The 21,748-nt window shown below is 49.9% G+C and overlaps 4 protein-coding genes across 6 annotated transcripts in view; all 4 read left to right on the top strand.

Moving 5' to 3' along the window:
* The window catches only part of Tspear (thrombospondin type laminin G domain and EAR repeats), a 200,887-nt gene that overhangs the window by 155,307 nt on the left and 23,832 nt on the right, over positions 1-21,748 (top strand). The window lies entirely within an intron of this gene.
* On the top strand, positions 5,390-5,963 carry Gm36176 (predicted gene, 36176). Its single transcript, NM_001370835.1, has one exon. It carries the CDS (start codon positions 5,392-5,394, stop codon positions 5,866-5,868), a length of 477 nt encoding a protein of 158 aa, NP_001357764.1. The 5' UTR covers positions 5,390-5,391; the 3' UTR covers positions 5,869-5,963.
* On the top strand, positions 11,445-12,374 carry Gm10318 (predicted gene 10318). The gene has a single exon (NM_001162944.1). It carries the CDS (start codon positions 11,448-11,450, stop codon positions 12,123-12,125), a length of 678 nt encoding a protein of 225 aa, NP_001156416.1. The 5' UTR covers positions 11,445-11,447; the 3' UTR covers positions 12,126-12,374.
* Positions 20,561-21,224, top strand: Gm3285 (predicted gene 3285). The gene has a single exon (NM_001101631.1). It carries the CDS (start codon positions 20,605-20,607, stop codon positions 21,208-21,210), a length of 606 nt encoding a protein of 201 aa, NP_001095101.1. The 5' UTR covers positions 20,561-20,604; the 3' UTR covers positions 21,211-21,224.

Consider the following 21,748-nt stretch of genomic DNA (forward strand, 5'->3'; position numbering starts at 1 on the left):
TGGTACTGGAGCAGTAGCTGAGAGCTTATGCCTCAGTGCACAAGCATGGAAATCCCAGTAGCACACCCTGACCTTCAGCCAGACCACACCCCCTGATCCTTCCCAAACAGTCCACCAGGAGACCAAACATTCAGACACATGAGTCTGTGGGAGTCGTTCTCTTTTAAGCCACCTCTGCTCTTGGTGATTATTTTTTCCTGGTTGTGCTTTCTTTCTCCCTTGTGACTTAGTTGGCCATGCTTGGTCACAGTGACCAAGCCTACTCTTGTTTATTATCTTTTTTTCCTTCTGTGTCTGGAAGAACCTGTTGTGTTTGTCCTTGAAGCCACCCAGTGGAGGTTCTGTGGTGCTAATTTGTTTTTCCTTGCCTCCTAAGGGAATTTTAAACCCAGCTGCTTAGGGCTACATTTCCTTGGGGCACTTCCTGCCTTCTCATGTTGGAATACAGGGAATCATGGTGTGTTTTAATGTGCAGCCAGAAATGGGCTGCTAACCCTCTCTATGCCAGGTTCTCTTTATCTGTCTAAATGTAACTTAATCTAGAAGGTGATATGACTGAATAGATATTGAGTTGATTACTTTAGCTTTAACAACTTAAGGGTGTGTGTGTGTGTGTTCTCATTGGAAGGCCTTCAGTCCATTATGGTGGATAAAAGAGTACTGCAAACCTGGAGTTGCTCACAGCAGCAGACATGTATTGCACAGGCTCTTCATGCTTCCTCACCAGGAAGCACAGAGCTCAGGACCAAAGCAGAACCCATCTAGACCCCTCAAGCCCCACCCTGCTCCCTAAGTCTGACTGCTAGATCTGGTTTCCAGTAGGTTTTACAACCTTCCCAAGAAGCTGGCACTGCCAGCTGGGGATGAAATGTTCAAACACAGGAGCCCAAGGAGGCCATTCCAGTCAGGGCCACCCCTGGTCCCCACAGGCTCATGGCCAACCCCCGAAGCAAAATACACGGAGTAAAAATTCAAATCTCCCCATAGTGTCTCGACAGTCTCAAGACCATTAAAAGTCCAAAGTCCCCTTTGAAATGCAATTTGCAGGAAATATTAAGAAATGAACTTGCCAGCTCTCTGTGGGGCCAGACCATGCTCCTGCACTCCTGCCGCCATCAACTCTCTCCAGCTAGCCTCTGCAGCATCTTGCTCACTTTTCCCAGGAGCCACTAGTATTTCCTCAGCCATAAATCCATGTAGTCAGTGATCCCACATTCCAATAACTAAATGAAACCACCAATCCGTGGCTACATATCACAATGCCCAGTAACTCGGTAAAATCAAGACTCTTAAAGCTTAATTAACCAATCAAATTTATGTATCAATAATATCACAGTTTACAAGATGCCAATACAATAAATTCAGAGCCAATTGATAATGATAAAAGCTTTACCCCAATTAATTTAACCTTATGATACCACACTACTTGTGCCTGGTAAACGCCATGCAGGTTCAAGACCGCAGGCATCTTCCTTCTCCTCCTCTCTGAGATGCTGCTCCCTGCACCCTCTGCAACTTTTAGCTCTGCCCCCTTTTCCCTGTCTGATCACAGACCTCTTCTGCACTAATGTAATTGGACAGGGAAAATCCTGCAACAATGCAAGACAATCACTTATCGATCGATGCATCTCCTTGAAATCAAACCCTGCTCACATATTCCCACACAGAAATATTCCTAATCCAAATGGGAGGAATGGAGACAAGCAGACCCAGAAAGGCCTCTTGCCAAAGCAAAAGCTAAAACTGAACAGGGCAAAGTCCCTCAGCTCTGAGTCCAGCATCACACTCTCACAGTGTCCTTGTCTGGGCTCCAGTGCCCTGAGTAGCTGTGCCCACCACTCTATTGCCTGCAGCATGTCTCTCTTGCTTTAGCAAGCCCCAACCCCATGCCTGCAGCTTTCCTCAACAGAGTTTTGACTTTCCTGGCATCTCTAACTTTCTAGAGTCTCCTCTACAGTATTCTAGGACTTCTCTGAGTTCCCACTACTACTTGGGATTCAGCTTTGCAGCTTCTTGCATGGTCCATACCAGCTTACATGGAGACAGTGCCTGGCCTCAGAGGCTTGCTTGAGTCCTGGCACATGCTCTATGACATTGCAGTTCTTGTGCTCTGCATGCCTAAAACCACAGGACTATACAGGCAATGATAGCAGGTTGTGCTCACAGCTCAAGACCTGGCTTGGACTGTAGGGGTCCAAAATTTGCTGAAGGAAGACCCCAGACTCAGATAGTATGCAAAAACAAAGAGCTTTTATTCTGCAGAAACAATGGTGACACAGGCAAAGACCTTGGAGCCCCTCTTATAAATGCTTAATTGCTTCTGAGATAACAACAGACTTCTAAAACCTAGGGCACATTCCAAAGGGGTTACAGAAACCATTAACTAAAGGTCATAAAGAAGATATATACCACAGAACCATAGGTGCAAAAATAGGAGGTAAGATATTGACTAAGTTTATCTATATAAAACTTCAAGGACAGCTTAGCTGTGGTCTTTCTATGAACCTGTATGCTAGCTAGTAAAGAACGATGGATGTCTAGCCAGATAATTGCTCCTAGTGGATATGCATGCAGACCTTCTTTGTATGAACCTCTTATTCAATTTATGACCTGAATGTATGTGCAAACTCACAGTGATCATTTTACCATGTGAACACATGCTCTGAGAGTTGAACAAGTATTGAGAACAAAGGGCAGAGACAGGCCTCACTCCCCTTCTCTTCTTGAGACTTAGAAAAGTGCAATTCCCTACCAAGGCTTTACCTAGCCTCCCACTGTTTTACTGTGAATTGTTAAACCAGAGACTTTAGCTTCTTGCCTCAGAGCAACCTAGATGGGCTAATCCACTGTGGAAGCAAAGTATCTTACACTTAGGATGAATAGAAAATGGTGGGGACAAAATGGAATAAAAAGAACTCTTCAGGACCTCCTTCCCCACAGCCACAGTGGCCTGTACGGAGTGAACATAATGGTCTTGTTGGAGCAAGTTGCCCTGGAGTGGGCATGTTCTTCTTCTCAAGGCCTCATCTCTACTTGCCAGTTCATAGTATGGAGTCTTTCCTTCTGTGCACCAACTCTTCTGCAGTTATGACTGCTTCTCTTGGCATCTGCTATTTCAACAGCTGCTTTGTTGGAGACTTTAAATGCTCGGCTGTACCTTTTCTTGCTCAGCTGCACCTTTTCTCGCTCAGCCGCACATTCTCCACATCTTTCCACTATGCTTTCTGCTCAGAATCCTCACTGTAAATCTGGACAAAGGCAGCAAGCATCAACCATATCACAGCCCGATGCTAGGCTGTCTTTAAAATTCCTTTCATCAAGCAAATTAGTCCACTCATTTTTAACTTAGCCTATTCAATATTCTGAGACATAGCCAGAATGTAGCTAGCCCCGTTGACAGACTGTGACCTTAAATGACCTTGAGCCCAGGTCCCAGAAGAGCCCTAGTCTTTGAAATCTCTTGAGTCATATCTTCACTGTCTTCAATGACCTCTGATCATGTGACCTACCACCAGAATTGCCCATTTAGCTCAGTTTACAATATTATAGGACTTCTCCAGCTCCAGATCCTTCCACATTCCTCTCACACACCAGTTCCAAGGCCTGACCACATCAGATGCACCACAACAACAGTGCCACCCAGGTCTGATTTTCAGTAGGGGTTCTTTTCCTTGCCATCATTAGGGGATACCCAGTGTAGGGAAGCTAGGCTTATTTAGGCTTCTGTTTTGAGGGGCTACACAAATCCTGTCGGGAAGGCATGGCAGAAGAAACGTGTGACAGGGCATCTTACATCTTAGGGATCAAGAGGCAGAGCTATAGCCAGGAGAGTCAGCATGTGACCCCAACCCCTAAGCCCTGTGACCTTCCACTGAGAGCATCCAACTGTGGGTCAACTGTTCAAACACATGATGAACCTCATGGAGACATTTCACACGTAAACCACAGTGGACAGGAGTTGCTGAGACTCCCGCTGGGCATACAGCAGCTTCTCGGGGCATTCCATGCCCCACCCCCATTTTCTGAGATCACTGAATCTGTCGGTCAAGTCTGCACACTGTGATTTCTTATTCCCAGGCTGTGGCACCAGGCTTGCTGTGTTCCACTGGGGACAAATGCTCCTGGTGGTTCCCTGTGTTCCACTGGGGACTTCCTGTGACTGAGGTCCCCTTGCTCACACTCCTGAGGGCTCTGCCAGGCAAGTCTCACAGTAAACTGAGTCTGCAGTGGGGAAGGGGGAGACAGATGGTTATGGCTGACAGTTACAGAACATAGGGTACCCTGTGTGCAGAAAAAACACTTGGGTTTGGGCGGAACTTTGGTTACAATGGAATGATCTGAGCCTAATAAAAGCTGCAGAAGTCCTAAGCCCCAGGAACATCGTGTCCTGATTTTTCTGGACATTCCCTGGTGAGGGTTTAGAGCTCTGAGCATACCTCTGGTACCGTCTCACAGTCCCGTGGCTGTTTTAACCCCCTCCGTTCTCACCCTATCCCAACAGTCACCAGAGGCTACTGGGTGCTACAAAACTCTCATCTGGCTCCCTGTGAACATGGGCAGAATGGTTCCTTAGACAGGCAACTCAATCATTAGTAGAGAGTTCTCTCACCCACAAACACCAGGCAGGCTTGTTATGGTGTTGGGCTGGTCACTCTGCTTCTGTCTGTGGCTGGGGATACCTGGAACATGGTCCCCCTGGGCTGTCTGCCCCCTCTACCAGGTATCTACCTGTCATGGTTTTGGAGATGACCCTTGTCTCTAAGGATGCATTGTGTGCATCCTTCAATTCTTCGCTTGTCACTTTACTGGACCCCAGGACAGTGTGGGAAATTCTGGTGACAGTGGCCTTGCTCACTCCTCTCCCATGTCATCTGAGAACTCTAAGGGCCTCCATGCTGTGAGAGACTCGGTTGTGTGAGGTATCATTGTGCTACTCAGCACATCACAAGAGCAGGCAAGAGGATGCTGGGATGCAGGAGAGGCATGTCTGTGGTGAACATCCATGATCAGGGCCAGCTCTCCCTTGCTCAGCTCCCTGGCACAGGCCAGCCAGGCCATGTCACTGAGGTCAGAGGCTGGGGGACATAGAATGCATCCCAAGAGCCAAGGATCATCTCCAAAACCATGACAGGTGTCCCCAAGCCACAGGCCCAAGCTGATTGACCAGCAAAACACAAGTTAATGACTGAGAACTGCAGAGCACCCTCCAGAGTGAACAAGGAAATGGAAGTATGCAAAGCCTCCTGCAACAAAACACACCTGGAAGATAAAAGCCCAGAGCCCGGAGCACCTCACACACACACACACACACACACACACACACACACACACATCCCTCAACACTCTCACAGACACTCAACACACACTCACTGTCCTCCAGCCAACCCCGCCATGGCTGCCTCCACCATGTCTGTCTGCTCTGACACTCGCACCAACTCCTCCTGGCAGGTGGATGACTGCCCAGAGAGCTGCTGTGAGCCCTGCTGCTGTGCCCCCAGCTGCTGCCAGCCAAGCTGCTGTGTCCCCAGCTGCTGTGCCCCAGCCCCCTGCCTGACCCTCATCTGCACCCCAGTGAGCTATGTGTCCAGCCCCTGCTGCCAATCTTCCTGCTGCACACCCTCATGCTGCCAGCAGTCTAGCTGCCAGTCAGCTTGCTGCACCTGCTCCCCCTGCCAGCCATCCTGCTGTGTACCTGTCTGCTGCACACCTGTGTGCTGCAAGCCAGTGTGCTGTGTCTCCATCTGCTCTGGGGGCCAGCCAGCATGCTGCACCTCCTCCCCCTGTCAGCCCTCCTGCTGTGTGCCTGTCTGTTGTAAGCCTGTCTGCTGTGAGGCAGTCTGCTGTGGGGTTTCCTCCTCGGGCTGTTGAGTGTCTAGCTGTGAGCCTGATTTTCATCTGTCTTCCCTGATCCGTGGCTATGCTGGGTGTTCTGGGGCCTACCCATGCTCATTCTTCCTTCACCAGCCCAACAAGGTAATGAGCTAGGGTGTCCCCCAGCTACTCTCCTGTCTCAGCTCCTGGAAGTGCTGGCTGTTCCACTTCACCTACTCCCAATCTGACTGGCTTGATCCTGTTATCAGATGTGTGACTCTTGGCCTCTGAGTAACAATAAAACCTCTCTGCCCCATTCCATCTCTGTCATAACTGTCATACGGTGAACTGGCTCTTGGCCTGCATCTGGCTCTGGGGCCTTCATTTGGCTTTGGGCTAGTCACCTGGCTCTGGGGCCTATACCTGTGCTCGGCACCTGGCTCTGGGCTCTGCACCTGGCTCTGAGGTCTGCACCTGGCTCTGGGGCCTGCACCTGGCTCTGGGGCCTGGCCCTGACTCCTGGGCCTACACCTGCCTCTGGGCTCTATACCTGGCTTGGGCTGGAATCTGCTTCTGGGCTCTGCACCTGGCTCTGTGAGGCCTGCACCTGACTCTGGACCTGTATAAGCAGCTGTGGGGTGCAAATATGACCTGGGACTCCTGTCCTGTCATTCTGTGCTCTTCTGCTGGTCTTGTGGGCAGCAGAAACTCTGCATACTGCTTCCCACCCTGAGCAACACTTAGGCTCTAAATAAAGCACCCCCCTCCTCTTGCTGACTATGCCTGTCATTGTGTGTGTATGCTAAAGATCAGAAAACTCTGGCCAATGACCCAGCAACCATAGGGCCCACTGTGAGGAAATGTGGCATCCTGCCTTCCTGACCATCCATGTGCTTGGGGAGACTAAGCAAATGCCAGAATGTAGGAAACAGAGACCTGTCCTTGGTCTGGCCACGTGCAAATGGAGGATAAGATATGACATGCAGTGGGATAGAGACAACCATATATCTAGAGTGGCTACAGCAACCCAGAGTGGTGAGGAAATGTGCCTGTGGGAGACAAGAGGACATGACGTCCAAATGTGGGCAAATGTGGCCTCACCTTTGAGGGACCATATTTTTGAGGGACTTTGAGAATTGTCTCCTGAAACTACACAGACAGAGCAACTAAAACTAACTGGTCAGGAAGATGATGACAGTGTCTCTACAGGGATTCCTGAGTCCACTTGGCAGCAGGGACAGTGGCAGCCACCTCACCAGGGACACATTACCTGGGTGCTATGTGACAAAGAAGACAGCCTTCTATGGCAGCCTTTGCCAAGGTGCCAAGTATGTCTCCATGTTGGCATCTTATGCTGGGTCTGTGCGGTGCCAAATGGTAGCATTTGAAGTCACAACAGCACCACTGATGTGCCTGAGCTATGGATCACTGACCAGGTAGTAGATGGCACTTGATATCCTTGGGCTTGGCTGCTGTGGTGACTGCCAGTGTTATCTTATTACAGATCATTAAAAGAGCAGTCCTTAAGCTGTGGGTTGCAACCCCTTTGAGGATTGAACGACCCTTACACAGGGGTCACCTAAGACAATTGAAAAACACAGATATTTATATTACAATTATATAACAGTAGCAAACTCACAGTTATGAAGTAGGAACGTTAATAGTTTTATGGTTGGGGTCATTACAACATGAGGAACTGTATTAAAGCGTCACAGTGTTAGGGAGATTGAGAACTGTTGTTCTAAGTGATGGCACCTGGTGTGCTATGACAGTGGTTGCTAATGCGACTTTATCACAGATCACAAGCACCAGCAGAGTTCTTCACGGTGCTGAAATTCCCCCACTTACTTTCTAGGGTGGGTGCTTTTGTGAGGAGTCCAGGATGAACTCTGAAGGTCGGTCCTAACTATGCAATCTTTAAGGTAGTGAGAGGAAGATGAAGGGTGGGCTGCCACAGAGACTCTACATTTATCTCAGGTAGAAGGATAAATATTTGGAGTGTATTTAGGGGCTATGCTGGTTTAGATTTCACTAGGTTTAGATTTCCCTGGGTAGTTGGCTAGGTTTCTAGTACTAGGCATGACTTGCCTCTTGATGAGTAAGTGGGTAGCTAGCTTTCTTATACAGTCAGAACTATCAGCCTAGGGAATGGCGCCACCTATAGTGGGCCCTATAGAACTCTTAGAGCAGGCAGTATGGTGTCCACCTGTGCTCAGGAAAATAGTCACAGGACACTAAAGCATGGAAACACCAGGCACAGCCGGAAGAGCTCTGTCACCTTTACCTCTCAACCCTGCCCTATGAGGTCCAGTCTTGAGTAGCAGGTGCAGTCCTGTATGGGACTGGTACCTGGGAACAAAGTGGATATGTTTCTGAGGAAGCTTGGTACAACTTCGAACCCTCTGAAAAGTGCTTCAAATGAGGGGCTGCCCAGATAATATTGGCCTGTGGATATGTCTGTGGGAGATAATCTTGATTGTGAATTGATGGAGAAGGGCCCACTCTAGGCGGCACCATTCCCTGGGCTGGTAGTTCTGGCTGTATAAGAAAGCTAGCTACCCACTTACTCATCAAGAGCCAAGTCATACCTGGCCAACTACCCAGGGCTGGTGAAATCTAAGCCATCATAGTCCCTAACTACATTCCAAATATTTATCCTTCTACCCACAGATAAGTGTAGTTCTCACCCCTCATCAAGGAAACATTTTTGCAACAAAGATGATAACAGAAAAGAGATAAAAATGCAGAGTCATGGAGCCCAGTCCCTACTGATGCCTCTATAAAACACTCTCCTCCACCTAAGGTTCGGGGATGATTTCAGAAGAGTGGATGGAAAGACTGTAAGAACCAGGGGAGTAGGAAGTAAGATTGTGTCTACTAGAGATGCCAGGGAAACTGCACACATGAGATCTCACCAACACTGCTGCCTTGAAACATGAGCTGAACAAGTACAGAACCAATGAGCATGCTAAAATGGGCTTGACCCTACATAAAGAACTACAGGCAGATGAGAAATGGTGAAGGGGAGAAATAGTCTCCCCCAGGGAAGACTACAGCAATTGGTTATCCAATAGCAAGTGGTCAGTCCTGCAAACATACACATACAAGTAGCACCATATGAAGTGAGTAGGTTTCGTTTATATATTTAGGAATCGAGGGATGATGACAAACAGGTGTGTGTGTAACAATTACAGAAAAAGAATGAATTTGAATGAAAGCGAGAAGGCATATAGTATATGAGAGGGGCTAGAGCAAGGAAAGGGAAGGGAAAATGAGGTAGCTAAATAAATAAATAAAGCCTGAGCCTGTGAGCAAGCCAGCAGTCCATGTCCAATCCACAACACGTTCCTGCTTGAGTTCCTGGCCTGACTTCCCTTCACTTCCCTCGCCTCCCCTAAGCTGGCCCTGGTTAGAGCGTTTTATCACAGCAACAGAAACCAAGATGTATAGGCAATTGTCTTCACCTGTCTGAGGCTCTCTGATGAGCCTGATTCAGTTCCTCGGGCTCAGACCTTGCTGGATACGGAAATGATAGCTGTTAGATGTAGAGTGTCGCCTGTGGACACCTGGGTGGAGAAGAACACCTGGATCAGAGTCTGAGGAAAGCTGGGAACTAAATGCTTGGAGAAATTAGGGCTTCGAAGCAGTCCTGGGAACCTAGAAAGTTCCAAGCATGACCTCAGAGGCACATGCTGAGAGAGTCACTGTTTAATTTTGAGCCCTGAGCAAGTAGGAAGTGAAGGTGTAACAGGAAGTGAAGGGGAAAAGGGTAGAAATTGCCAGCTGGGAGCCAAGGGGAAGCCTCCGAGTCTCAGGCAGCCTTGGGTAAATACACAACAGCTACAAAGCTCAGGGGGAATTTTTTTTTTTTTTGTCGCTGTGACAAAATACCCGAGGTAAACAGCGTATAAGGAAGAAAGGTTTGTTTTGGCCACAGTCTCACCATGAGGAGTCTCATGACAGAATCAGAATGACTTTTATCCCCAAATGTAGCCATCTCGAAACAATTTCTCTGAAAAAGAAAAGGTTTCCATGACTTCAGAGATGTTCTACTGAGAAGTAACTGTGCCAGGGTCTTTGAAGTCTAATGAGACAAACCTGATCCGGGCTGTGGGGATGCAGTGTTCTATGGAAGGAGAGGGAACATAAACCAGACAGGACAGGAAGCTGGGTGGGGGGACTTGGTTACCAAAGCACTCACAAAGCTCTGGCCCTCCAACGTGAAGTGGAATCCATAGCCCCACCCAGAGCAGCACACAATCTTCCATAGACCCTCTTCCCACAATGCACTTGCTGCCTCCATCCCCAGCCCCTGCCACATGCTCACTTAGCTCTGGGGGAGGGTGTGGAGGTCATGACCTCCAGCCTACACTAGTCTCCCATTCTCTGGGGCAGGAGCCAAATGGGATGCGCTACATGAGGCTGACTGGACACTCCGACACCTCAGGTTACCTCTATCAACCTGGGATGTGCTGAGGGTGGAGTGGCTGCTGGCCACACAGGTCAGTCTCTGTGTTACTTCAGAAACCCCGTAAGGAAAGACTAGCCCCGGACACAGGCACTATTATGAGGCTAAGCCTTCGCTTTCAGCTACACACACTTCAGAAGTCCAAATGATTATTCGGCTTAAGAGCAGGGATGTGTGTTTAATAAGGAAGCCATCAGTCAAAACTTTTATATAAATACATGTAAAACAGGGGGCTGGAGAGATGGCTCGGAGGTTAAGAAGCACTGACTGCTCTTCCAGAGGACCTGAGTTCAATTCCCAGCAACCACATGGTGGCTCACAACCATCTGTAATGGGATTGGATGCTCTCTTCTGGTGTGTCTGAAGACAGCTACAGTGTACTCACATACATTAAAATAAATAAATAATTCTTAAAAAAAATAGTGTTAAACAAATCCACATAGTTATGGAGGTGTGAGATCGATCCATAGGGATGGTGAGGAAGGCTAGCCAGGAGAAGCTGGGCAGAGGAATGAGAGAATTACTTAAGAGGCAGGCAAGACACATAGGCATCATCCCACATGGAGCCCCACATGGCTCGGAACTTGCAAACCCAACCAGGAGTTGCCAACCTGCCTATGTGGCAAAGAGATGAGCCCAGCTTCCCACAGCCTTAGGCACAAGGACAGAGTGGACAGTGTCACAGGGCACTGCAGAAAGGTGCGGGAGCTGAGGAGATACAATAGAAGGATGCAGGCAGGGGCCATTAGCCTGCCGCTGTACCCTCATACTCAGTAGCCCTGGGCGGGCCAATACACACCTGTGGCCTCTGAGTGCTGAGCTAGGTGCTGGAAGGGGTACTGAGCAAATCGCTCCCCTGGCAGTAATTCTTGCTGAAGGAGTGAGAGTCCTGGCAGCCAGCCATGGCTGGGTGACGTGCCTACAGCCCACCTATGACACCCCAAAGCCACTGCTCCATCACTGTTCCCAGCAGGAGACACGGGCAGGAAACAGACCTGACAACAACATCCCAGACAAACAAACACCCTGATGATGGCCACAGGGCTCACCAACAAGGAAGGGAGGACAAGCCAACAACAGCACAGGGGTATAAAAGCTGATGGCGCAGCCCCTCACACACTCACACTCACGCACTCACTCACGCACTCTACTCCAACCCAGCACTGCCATGGCCGCCTCCACCATGTCCGTCTGCTCTGACGCTCGCACCAACTCCTCCTGGCAGGTGGATGACTGTCCAGAGAGCTGCTGTGAGCCCTGCTGCTGTGCCCCCAGCTGCTGCCAGCCCTGCTGCTGTGCCCCCAGCTGCTGCCAGCCCTGCTGCTGTGCCCCATCCCCCTGCCTGACCCTCCTCTGCACCCCAGTGAGCTGTGTGTCCAGCCCCTGCTGCCAATCTTCCTGCTGCACACCCTCATGCTGCCAGCAGTCTAGCTGCCAGCCAGCTTGCTGCACCTGCTCCCCCTGCCAGCCATCCTGCTGTGTGACCCTCTGCTGCAAGCCTGTCTGCTGCACACCCATCTGCTCTGGATCATGCTGCCAGTCCTCATGCTGTCAATCCCCCTGCTGTGTGCCTGTCTGCTGCAAGCCTGTGTGCTGCACACCCATCTGCTCTGGCTCCTCCTCCTGCTGCCAGCCCTCCTGCTGTGCTCCTGTGTGCTGCAAGCCCTGCTCCAGCCTGTCCCTGCTGTGTCGCCCTGTGTGCAGACCTGCCTGTTGTGTGCCCACCTCCTCCTGCTGTGCCTCCTCCTGCCAGCCCAGCTGCTGCCGCCCAACCTCCTCTGTGTCCCTGCTGTGCCGCCCTGCCTGCTGCAGACAGGCCTGCTGTGGCCAGAAGTCCAGCTGCTGATGGGCCTGTCTACTGCTTGTGTCTTTCTTCCTGATACCTCTCGGCCCCTCTACTCTGTTCCTGATGTGGGATCATCCCAGGACAAAGCCCCAATATGTCCTATACACTGGCTTGAACTATCCCCCTGACTCCCAGGAACCCCACCTGCACCCTGTGTCACTGTCCCTCTTCACTGTCCCTCCATTCTGGCCTTATCTTTGGTATCAGCCATTCGGCAGTTCACAACATCAATAAACGCATCTAACTTTCTGCCTCTCCTCTCATGCCTGAGAAATCTGGCGCAGGTAGATGTCGGTCTCCATAAGCTGTGATTATTTGCAGAAGGGAGGGACTAAGCCCTGGAATCAAAAGAGATGCTGGCCACCTGCCTTGGGGCTGTCCAGTGGAGCTTGGTGTTGTGTTGTGTACAAAGAGTGAGACGCTGCAATGGTGCTCCCCCATATCTGGAAAGGGTTCCCATCATCCACAGAGGGTCCCCATTGTCCAGTGGGTGATTGTCTCAGACACAGGCATAGCCAGCAAGGAGAAACTGCTGCTGGGTGAGGGATTCCCAGCAAACAGACAGTGGAACTCAGTCTGGGGCATCTCCCATGCATGAAGCCTATCTTTAGTACCCGGAGTAGTGCCCTAAGGGGAATTCCTCTGAAGGGAGTCAGAGAAATTACCTGACCTAATTTACCATCAGAATACCTAAGTGGAGTCCCTAGTGACCAACCAGTCTTCTGCCTCCCAGCCCTTGAGTGATCTCAGAAAGACAGCATCCAGCCATGCCAGCATCCAGTTTAGCAGAAGCCCAAGGCAGGAAACGGTGGCCCAGTAGTCGATCAATCAGTTGACGGGAACCCACCAGCCTCGCCTGTTCCACACAGCCCAGAAGTTAGGAACGATGGAGCAATTGTTCAAAGATGGGAAGACGTTTAGAGAGAGAAAACCACAGTGAGGCTGCTGGAAAGGAGCGCTGTGTGGAAGAGGGGCATAAGACTCACAGCCATTAGCCGGGCAGTGGTGGTGCACGTCTTTAATCCCAGCACTTGGAAGGCAGAGACAGGTGGATTTCTGAGTTTGAGGCCAGCCTGGTCTAGAGTGAATGCCAGGACAGCTAGGGCTATACAGAGAAACTCTGTCTCAAAAACAAAACAAACAAACAAACAAACAAAAAACTACAACAACAAAAGACTCACAGCCACTAAAGGCTGTAACCAAGTCAATAAGGCACAGACCTGGCTCAGGTACTGTCCACACAAACTTCACAGGAGGAAATGGGTGAGTTGGAGCAGGCCAATGCCCTGCCCTGAGCAGCTGGAGCCCAGGGATCTGGCTTTGCCATCAACTCCACTCCTGGGGTCAGACGTGTTGAGAACTTTGTCAAATGGGTGGCACACACGTCCCTCCCACTGCAATGTCTTACAGAATGCTTGGCTGTCCTGGGTGCCCTCAGGGTTCTCGAACCCTGTAGAATCTTCTTCAACACCAACTCCCAGCGATCCCTTTGCAGCCTGTTCCCCTCACTTAGAATCATTCTTAGAAGGTCTTTGTGCCCCTCCAGCTCTTACTGTATCACCCCCACACATTCTCCAAACCCCTCCAGGTCCCTCCACATGCTCTCACATCCTCGACACCCCTCCATGCCCATCCCTGGGTCCCCCACATCCACAGTCATTTTCCTCTGGAGCTGATCATCATCCCCTTCTGTGCCTTGACAGGATCTCCTGCTTCTTAGCAGGGTATCTCTTCTCTTCCGGGTGTCTCCCTCCCAGCTGAGGCTCAGCATTGCCCTGTGGAGCTTTCGCTGTTGTGACCGAAGCACATGCGTTCATTGATCTCTGTGAAGACGTGACTTTTCAGCTCTTTTTTTTTTTTTGGTGTTTTTGAGACAGGGTTTCTCTGTGTAGCCCTGGCTGTCCTGGAACTCACTCTGTAGACCAGGCTGGCCTCGAACTCAGAAATCCGCCTGCCTCTGCCTCCCGAGTGCTGGGATTAAAGGCGTGCGCCACCACGCCCAGCTATTTTTTTTTTTTATTTATTATATGTAAGTACACTGTAGCTGTCTTCAGACACTCCAGAAGAGGGAGTCAGATCTCATTACGGATGGTTGTGAGCCACCATGTGGTTGCTGGGATTTGAACTCTGAACCTTCGGAAGAGCAGTCGGGTGCTCTAACCCACTGAGCCATCTCACCAGCCCCTCAGCTCTTTTTAATAAATACCACAGAGTGTGGGTACTGGATGGTTGGAGGTGTGTTTGGTTTGTTTTTTTAAGAGCTCACCAAGTTCTTCCCCAGCCCTGAGCCATCCTGCATTCCCAGAAGCACTGAGGGAGAGTATCCGTCCTCCCAGCAACTGCTGCACCTGTTCTCTCGTTCTCACTCTCTCGCTCTCTCCCTCTCTCCCTCTTTCTCACTCTCCCTCTTTCTCTGTTCTCTCTCTGTCTTGCTCTCCCACTCCTTCTCTCTCTCCCTCTCTCTTGCTCTCTCTCCCCCCACCTCCCCCCACCTCTCTCTCTCTCTCTCTCCCCCCCCACCCCACCCCCAGGTTTTTTCTACTTAGCATAAACAGTCCTCAAACTCATGTTCCTCCGCCTGCCTTAGCAGAGATTAAGACATGCTCCGTGCGGCCAGATACTTCACAGTTTTCCAAGTTTATACTGTGGGCATCACTGATCTTCTGGGTGTCTTCCTCAGGAAGGGGTCTATCCAGCTCTCTTGGCCGGTTTTTGTTTGTTTGTTGTTGTTGAGTTAGGTTGATTCATTGTTGATTGTAAGATTGCTTTGCAGCTTGCACGGTGACCTGTGTCAGATTTGGAAAGCAGATTTCACCCCACCCCCAATCCCACCCCAACCCCCATCGAGTCCAGCCCTTGGTGTGCGTCCCTTCTGTGCGCTGCTTTTCGGATTGTGAAAAATGCCTGAACAGAATCACTTAAGGGAGGAAGGATTTATTTTAGCTCATGGTTGGGGGACACAGTCCATCATTGAGGGGAATGTGAGGTGGCTCACTGAGTCCTTAGGAAGCAGAGAGACGAATGCTGGTGCTCAGCTCACTTGCTCTCCAGCCCATAGGATGGAACCACCCACCAAGGTGGCTCTTCTCTCCCCAGTCAGTCCTCCCTGGAAACACCCTCACTGACATGTCCAGAAGTGAGTTCCCTGGGTGATGCCAAATCCTGTCAGGTGACACTGACCTGCAACCATCACAGTGCTCAGGCGCACAAGCTCTGCAGTGGAAGCGACTCACGGCTGTGGGCACCGGTGCTGAGAAAGGCCTTGGGTCAGGTACCGGAGCAGAACTGACACACAAGGGAAGAAAATATACACCCCAGTGGGAACAGACCAAGAAGAACCCACACCCATCCTCGAGACCTCTCCTGAAAACCGGAAGAGGGAGTGACACATCTCAAGCCACTCGGAGGCACGAGTTACTCTTGCGCCCACCCCAGAAACAAGCATGTGGTAAGAGGTCTGTCCAGTTCTCTTGCCCACTTAAAAGTCGAGTTCGTTTGTCCTTTTTAAGGGGTCCTTTGCTTATTTTGAGTGGAAACCTTTGTCATAAAGGCCCTCATCAAACCCCAGCCATGGAATCCAGCATCACAGAAACAGAGCCGTGTGCACAAGTTCTGTAGTTTCAGTCCCCATCCTGTGTGGAGATGGTGATGTCTGGAAGGGGCGGGGCTAATGGAAGGAATGAGGACATCGGATATGCCGATTAGGTTTTTTGTCAACTAGACACAGCTAGGGTTGTCTGACAAGAGAAACCTCATTTAAGACAATGCCTCCCTCAGATTCCCATAGGCAAGTCTATGGGACATTTTCTCGATTAATGACTGATGTGAGGGCCCAGCCCACTGGACATGGTGCCAACCCTGGTCAGGGAGTCTAAGGGCATTTAAGAAAGCAGGTTGAGGGCTGGTGAGATGGCTCAGCAGTTAAGAGCACTGACTGCTCTTCCGGAGGTCATGAGTTCAAATCCTAGTAACTACATGGTGGCTCACAACCATCCAAAATGAGAAACAAATGAAAAAACAAACAAACAAAAAACTCTATGGACTAGATCGAGTAGGGGCTGGAGTGAGCAGACCAGAGCAAAAGGGAGAAGAGAAGGGGGTAAGAAAAGAAAAGAAAAGAAAGCAGGTCGAGCAAGTTATGGGGAAGGAGCCAGTAAGTTGTGTTCCTCCATGGCCTCTGCTTCAGTCCCTGCCTTTTGATCCTGCCTCGACTCCCTTGGATGACAGATTGTGACGTGGAACTGTACGCTGAAATAAACCCTTTCCTCCCCAAGTTGCTTTTGGTCGTGGCCTATATCACAGCAACAGAAAGCTCACTAAGGCATTAGAACATACGTTTGGAGGGGTCATTGAGACCTTGGCTTTCTTCTTCTCTTAGCTACAAGTAAGCAGATTCCTGTTACGTCCCCACCTCGACATGGCACCTGACACAGGCCCAAAGGCATCAGAGCCAAACAGCCATGTATCGTATAATGATCTGAATGTGACGTCTCCCATAGGCTCCAGTATTTGAACATGTGGTCCCCAGGTGGTGGCACTGTTTGGGAAGGATTGGGGGGTGTGGCCTTGAGGGAGGAAGCGTGTCAGTGGAGGCGGGCTTTGAGAGTTTAAGGACTCATTCTTTTTGCATTCAGGCTCTTTGCTTGATGCTGGTGGTTCAAGAGGTGAGCTCCCAGGTAGCTACTCCAGCTGCCACGACTGTCACTACCACCCCACGATAGATGCCTCTCTCTGGAACCATAAGCCCACAGAAACTCTTTCTTCTTTAAATTGCATTGGCTTTGCTGTTTTGTCATAGCAACAGAAAAGCAACTAATACATAGTGAAACTTCCAATATAGGAGTCATGTGACCTTTCCTCTTTATAGGTACCCCACCTCTGTCATTCTGTCACAATAACACAGAGCTTCTTAATGCTGCGGGTAAGAGGGCTCTATCTCTAGAATAAAAGATTGGTTTAATATCTGAAAAATTAACTAATGTAATTGTCTTAGTCAGGGTTTCTATTCCTGTACAAACATCATGACCAAGAAGCAAGTTGGGGAGGAAAGGGTTTATTCAGCTTACACTTACACTTCCACATTGCTGTTCATCACCAAAGGAAGTCAGAACTGGAACTCAAGCAGGTCAGGAAGCAGGAGCTGTTGCAGAGGCCATGGAGGGATGTTATGTACTGGCTTGCTTCCCCTGGCTTGCTCAGCTTGCTTTCTTATAGAACCCAAGACTACCAGCCCAGGGATGGCACCACCCACCATGGGCCCTCCTACCCTGATCATTAATTGAGAAAATGCCTTACAGCTGGATCTCATGGAGGTATCGTCTCAGTGGAGGCTCCTTTCTCTGTGATAAGTCCAGCTTGTGTCAAGTTGACACACAAGACCAGCCTGAACTGTAATATGTTGTGTCGATACAATAAAGGCAAACATCACATCATATTAATACATACAGAAAAGAGCTAGGACATCCCAACACTCTTTCACAATAAAAGGACCCCACCATCCCCGGTGAGGAGACTTCCTTGCTCTGATGGAGTGTCTGTTAGGAGCCCACAGCTGACATTACTGTGTGCTATGCCTTCTCCTTAACCTCCGGCAAGACACAAGCATCCGGATACTCAGCCGACCAATCCCAGACATCACTGGGGGAACGGACGTTCTCATATCCAAGCTAAGCCCATGAGTTGCAGAACCCATGGATAGCTTTGGAAACTATGAAACTCATACAAAGACCTTCTGAATACTTCAGGAATGGGTCTGTCCCTGCTCATCTGCAGACCTTTCCAGTCCCTAGCAAACATCTCTGCAGAGATTCACAGGTTGCTTTTAAATTGAATGTGTGATTGTCTTAGACCCATAATCACCACGAGAAAAGAAAACGAAGAAAGGCGGACAATTCACACTTCCCAATAAAATTCTCCCATAAGACAACAGTGAGCCTTCCCATCGGTCCTAACCTCTAAGTAACAAAGAGAGCAGATAGATGTCACTGCCCCAGCTATGTGCTCAGTAAACTTATAGGAGGGGGAGGATAGGGAAAGAAGAGAGGAGAGACGGGGAGAGAGCAAGCGAGTGAGCATGTTTAACCTTCACTACCCACATACAAGCAGAATGTCTACATACCCTAATGTGAGGCAGATTTTCGGACCAACTCAGTAAGAGCCAGGCTTCGCGGGCACTAAACTCTCATATTTAAACCACACTGGCATGAGCCAGGTATGGTTGGTGATCCACTCCTATGATCCTAGTACTTGGGAAGTGGAGGCAGGAGGATCGGGAGTTCCAACTCATCATCAGCTAAACAGTGAATTCCAGGGGTAGCCTGGGCTACATGAGACCTTGTGTGTCTTAGTCAGGATTTGTATTCCCCGCACAAAATATCGTGACCAAGAAGCAAGTAGGGGAGAAAAGGGTTTATTCAGCTGACACTTCCACACTGCTGTTCATCACCAAAGGAAGTCAGGAGTGGAACTCACACAGGGCAGGAACTTGGGGCAGGAGCTGATGCAGAGGCCATGGAGGGGTGCTGCTTACTGGCTTGCTTCCCCTGGTGTGCTCAGCTTGCTCTCTTATAGAACCCAGGACCACCAGCCCAGGGATGGCACCACCCACAATGGGCCCTCCTCTCTTGATCACTTATTAGTGCCTTACAGCTGGATCTCATGGAGGCATTTCCTCAAGGGAGGCCTTTTTCTCTGTGATAACTCCAGCTTGTGTCAAATTGACACATAAAACCAGCCTGTACATTGTGTCAAAAGAAAAAAGTTTAAGGGGAGATTTTATATATATATACATATATACATATATATATGCATATATATGTATATATATATACACACATATATATGAAAGCCTTTTATATGTTTTATTATATATTATATTATGTATTGCATATTATACATTATATACTTATATTGTAATTATATCATGTATCATATATAATAGACGTAGGATGCCTGGGCAGAAGAGAAGCAGGTAAGACGCTCAGCAGGAAATGCCGAGCACACAGTATAGGAGCCGCACAGCCTGTTAGGAGGACTGAGATTAAGAAGCCCAGTGTGCAGAGTACAGCCTCTCACACTGTGTGTAGAATGCTCTGCGGACACAAGGCCGCTCGGCAGATGAGCCCACTAAAGACACCCAGCTCAGCATCAGCCATTAGAGAGCGCACCCCACCACAAATACAGAGAGCAGAGAGTGTTACTGAGTCACACTCCTGTGGAATGCAGATGGCCTGCCCCTCAGGGGGAGTGCATCCTGAAAACAAATGTTCACCCACCACCTGACCCAAGAAAGCTACACAGAGTATTTACTTTACACAGAGTCTTTTAGAGAAAAGAAAACTCATTATCACATGAAACACCAAACACAAACATTGTCCTGGCAGCTTTATTCATGTCTGTGGTAAACAGGGGACAATCAAAATATTATCCATCAGTCACTGGATGGATACACTGTGACAGATCAATACAGTGGAATATTATAGAGCCATAAAAAAAGAGGTCTGCATGCAATAATTGGTTGAATCTTGAGATCCGAAACAACAAAAATGGATTAAACTGAGGTGGGGGAAGAGGAGTGGGTCTGGCGGATGGTGGCTTCAGGTGGGCATGCTAACTTGCCCCTGCAGGCTTAGGAGGGTCACTAAGGGTCTCCTACTGTCCCTGGTTTTAGCTCTTTCCCAGACAGGACCTCTCAAAGCCTATTGCTAAAGCCCAGCCTGTTTCCCTCCCCTCTCCTGGTGTTACTCACCCTGTCAACCCACAGCCTCAGCTCAGCTTAGTATCTATCCTACTAGGCTGCTGGGCTGTCTCAGTACCCCCAAGGTGAGGCACAGGTTCTCAGCCCATGCGAGCACCTGGCACACTGTTAAGTTTCAGGTGCAGAGGGGCACAGTCCCCACAAATGAGGGACTTTCTCCAGGGCTTCCCTTCTCTGATGCTGTCCTGGGAAGCTTGTGTTCTGGAAGAATCTATCTTCTTCTAGTTTCCCTTACTGTCTCATTCTCTGCAGACCTGTGCCATCTTGACACTCAGGCAGATCTCTGCTGTGTTCAGGGACATTTTCTCTGGCAGCTGCATCTACAGCCAGCAGGCTTCACAACTTTACCTGCCCACTTAGGCTGGAGATCCTGCCTTCCCACTGCCCAAAGGTGCAGCCTGAATGAGAGGCATATGGTATATGCACAAAGCCAGACCCAGCATGGGTGAGCCTCCACTCAGAGGACCAGGCACCACAGCACCCTAAGGTGCTGTCAGCATTTGGAACTCAGAAGGAGTAACACTTCTGTAAATAAACAGATTAACAAAGGCTTTCAGGAAGCAGCTCAAAATACCCACCAGGAAGGAATGTTCTAGTGGCTTCCAGCTGAAAAACATAGCCGGTCTGGTATAAAAGCTGACAGCCTAGCATGTAAAACACACACAGTCTCATACACAGTCCCACACACATTCAACACGCTCTTACCGCCCAGCCAACACCGCCATGGCTGCCTCCACCATGTCCGTCTGCTCTGACGCTCGCACCAACTCCTCCTGGCAGGTGGATGACTGCCCAGAGAGCTGCTGTGAGCCCTGCTGCTGTGCCCCCAGCTGCTGCCAGCCCTGCTGCTGTGCTCCAGCCCCCTGCCTGACCCTCCTCTGCACCCCAGTGAGCTGTGTGTCCAGCCCCTGCTGCCAATCTTCCTGCTGCACACCCTCATGCTGCCAGCAGTCTAGCTGCCAGCCAGCTTGCTGCACCTGCTCCCCCTGCCAGCAGCCCTGCTGTGTACCTGTTTGTTGCACACCTGTCTGCTGCACACCTGTCTGTTGCAAGCCTGTCTGCTGCAAGCCTGTGTGCTGCACACCCATCTGCTCTGGCTCCTCCTCCTGCTGCCAGCCCTCCTGCTGTGCTCCTGTGTGCTGCAAGCCCTGCTCCAGCCTGTCCCTGCTGTGTCGCCCTGTGTGCAGACCTGCCTGCTGTGTGCCCACCTCCTCCTGCTGTGCCTCCTCCTGCCAGCCCAGCTGCTGTGGCCCAACCTCTAGTGTGTCCCTGCTGTGCCGCCCTGCCTGCTCCAGACAGGCCTGCTGTGGACAGAAGTCCAGCTGCTGAGGGCCTGTTCCTGGTGCCAGCTGGCTCTGGTCTCTTCCTGAGGCTCCTCTCAGCTTTTCCAGTCTGACTCTGACTTAGGATAGACTCCCTCCAAGATGGAGCCCCCCAACTTGTCCCTTGTGACTTGACCTCTCCTCCTGCTTTTTAGGAGACCCGCTGATCCTCTGGGACTCTGTCTTTCCTGTCCCTTTCTTCTGGTTGCTTGCCCCCAACGCCAGCCTGTCAGCAGCCCATGGCTTCAATAAACGTTTTTAAAGACCTGGATCTCCTCTCATGCTCTGGAACATGTGGTTCAAGTAAATGTCCATCTCCTTAGCCAGGAATGTTTCTAGGAGGGAAGGACTGGGCTCAGCAATTGACAGGTGACAGTAGCCACCTCCCCTGGAGGTCACTGGTTGTTTGAATGAAAGATGTCTCAAGTAGGCTCATGTATTTGAAGACTTGGTCTCTGATGGACGGTCCTTTTTGGGGGTTGTGGATCTTTTAGAGGGTTGCTTGAGGATGTAAGTAACTGGGGGCAGGTTTCTGGAGCTGATAG

Source organism: Mus musculus, chromosome 10, assembly GCF_000001635.26.
Source record: "Mus musculus strain C57BL/6J chromosome 10, GRCm38.p6 C57BL/6J".
Lineage (NCBI taxonomy): Eukaryota > Metazoa > Chordata > Mammalia > Rodentia > Muridae > Mus > Mus musculus.

Excerpts from the sequence above, each read along its gene's own strand:
- Gm3285 (NM_001101631.1), top strand. The coding sequence starts at position 20,605 with ATGGCTGCCTCCACCATGTCCGTCTGCTCTGACGCTCGCACCAACTCC.
- Gm36176 (NM_001370835.1), top strand. The coding sequence starts at position 5,392 with ATGGCTGCCTCCACCATGTCTGTCTGCTCTGACACTCGCACCAACTCC.
- Gm10318 (NM_001162944.1), top strand. The coding sequence starts at position 11,448 with ATGGCCGCCTCCACCATGTCCGTCTGCTCTGACGCTCGCACCAACTCC.